This window comes from Fopius arisanus, unplaced genomic scaffold, assembly GCF_000806365.1.
Source record: "Fopius arisanus strain USDA-PBARC FA_bdor unplaced genomic scaffold, ASM80636v1 scaffold00109, whole genome shotgun sequence".
Classification (NCBI taxonomy): Eukaryota; Metazoa; Arthropoda; class Insecta; order Hymenoptera; family Braconidae; genus Fopius; species Fopius arisanus.
The window spans coordinates 149033-150600 of NW_011887848.1; the positions used below are offsets into that span (position 1 = coordinate 149033).

General features: G+C 32.0%; 1 protein-coding gene across 1 annotated transcript in view; it reads left to right on the top strand.

Annotated features, from left to right (window-relative positions):
* Nucleotides 1-1568, top strand: part of LOC105271396 (neither inactivation nor afterpotential protein G) — a gene marked incomplete in the record, with an annotated part of 4678 nt that overhangs the window by 1471 nt on the left and 1639 nt on the right. Inside the window, 4 exon segments of the mRNA XM_011312927.1 lie at nucleotides 1-112; nucleotides 508-684; nucleotides 856-1128; nucleotides 1468-1568. Of these exon segments, the coding sequence (XP_011311229.1) occupies nucleotides 1-112; nucleotides 508-684; nucleotides 856-1128; nucleotides 1468-1568 (663 nt within the window).

The following is a 1568-nucleotide window of genomic DNA, read 5'->3' on the forward strand; positions in this document are numbered from 1 at the left end:
AGCTGAGAATACGATAAAACGAGGAAAACGATTTAGCAGTTATCAGGCTTATCTCCAGCCTGCCTGGAACAGAAAAAATCTTCACATTTTACCGGACACGTTAGTCGTCAAAGTAAATTGATATTCAGGATTATATTTAGATTAATAATTGATATTTTATATTGGTAGATAATAATTCAATAATTATCAATATTTCTCGTTAAATCCCGAATAGATTTTCGATAAATCTGACAGTTCTTCATCAAAACTCGCGTTTCCCCAATTTTTATTTAAAAAACTAGAGCATTCTATGGTTTTAATAATAATTTTACGACCGCACCTCTCGTCTGTGTGAAAATTCAATTTAAACAATAATAATTTTCCTGTAAATAATTACAATATTATTAAAAATTTTGATTTTGAAATTGAAATGGCCCCGAAATATCTTGGGGGCCCATTGGTCCCCGTGCGATTGCAATTATTTGAATACCAATTCCAACCGATTTTTGGGATTAATTGTTTTTCCAGATTTTATTTGAAGACGATAAAAAAACCGTCGAGGGTATAAAAGTGAAACTCCAGGATGGCACCCTGGGGACGATTGCAGCGAATGATGAGGTGATTTTGTGTGCTGGGGCTGTGAATACACCACATTTAATGATGGTATCAGGAGTTGGGCCCTTTGAGGAGCTGAAACAAAATCGAGTATGTAAATAAACAATATAAATTAATTATCCGAAACAAATTGAGAGAATTCTTTTCAATTCGCACTCCCTCTTTCTCTGCGTTTAGAATTTCCATAAAATGACTATTAAATGTTAAACAAAAATATCAAATAAATATTAAATAAAATAATTGATGAATTCCCTGTCGCAGATACCTGTAATCAAGGCAATTCCAGAAGTGGGAAAGAATTTATTTGATCATTTGAATATCCCGATGTACGTGTCTCTGAAAATTCCTGTGAGCATTACACTGCGAAAAATGCAGTCACTCGCTGAAATAATGAAATATTTAGTCTTCGAGTCCGGACTATTAGCAACTAATGGGGTTGTTGGTACAGCATCCAGAGGGGACAGTGGATTTATACTTTTTGGAGTTGGCAGTCAAGACGAAAAATTATTGAACGTTTCGAATTACGATACGCAGGTAAAATAGATGAACAATACTTCATAAAATTAATAAAACGAAACAAAAAGATAATTTAAATATTGTATTTATAATGTATATATATAATTTATATTTTATTTTATATATTATAGATAATTTGATCCCACCTCCCCATTATTATTATTATTATTATTAACTAATAAACAAAATATAATTTTTATCAATTTGTAATTGATTAGTTATGACAACACGAATTTCTTAAAATTTAGAATTTCAAACCAAAAATTATATTCGAGAGGTACACGCGGGTTTTAGTAGTTATTTTTTTGAGGATTAATAATAGATTTAAATATCGATTTCTTTTTTTTAATTTTGCAGGTATTCAGAGCTGTTTTCCCCTCGTATAATAGCCCTGCCCAGGAGGGAGTTCTCGTTCTGGCGAATTGTCTGCAACCCCAATCTCGAGGAAACATCACCCT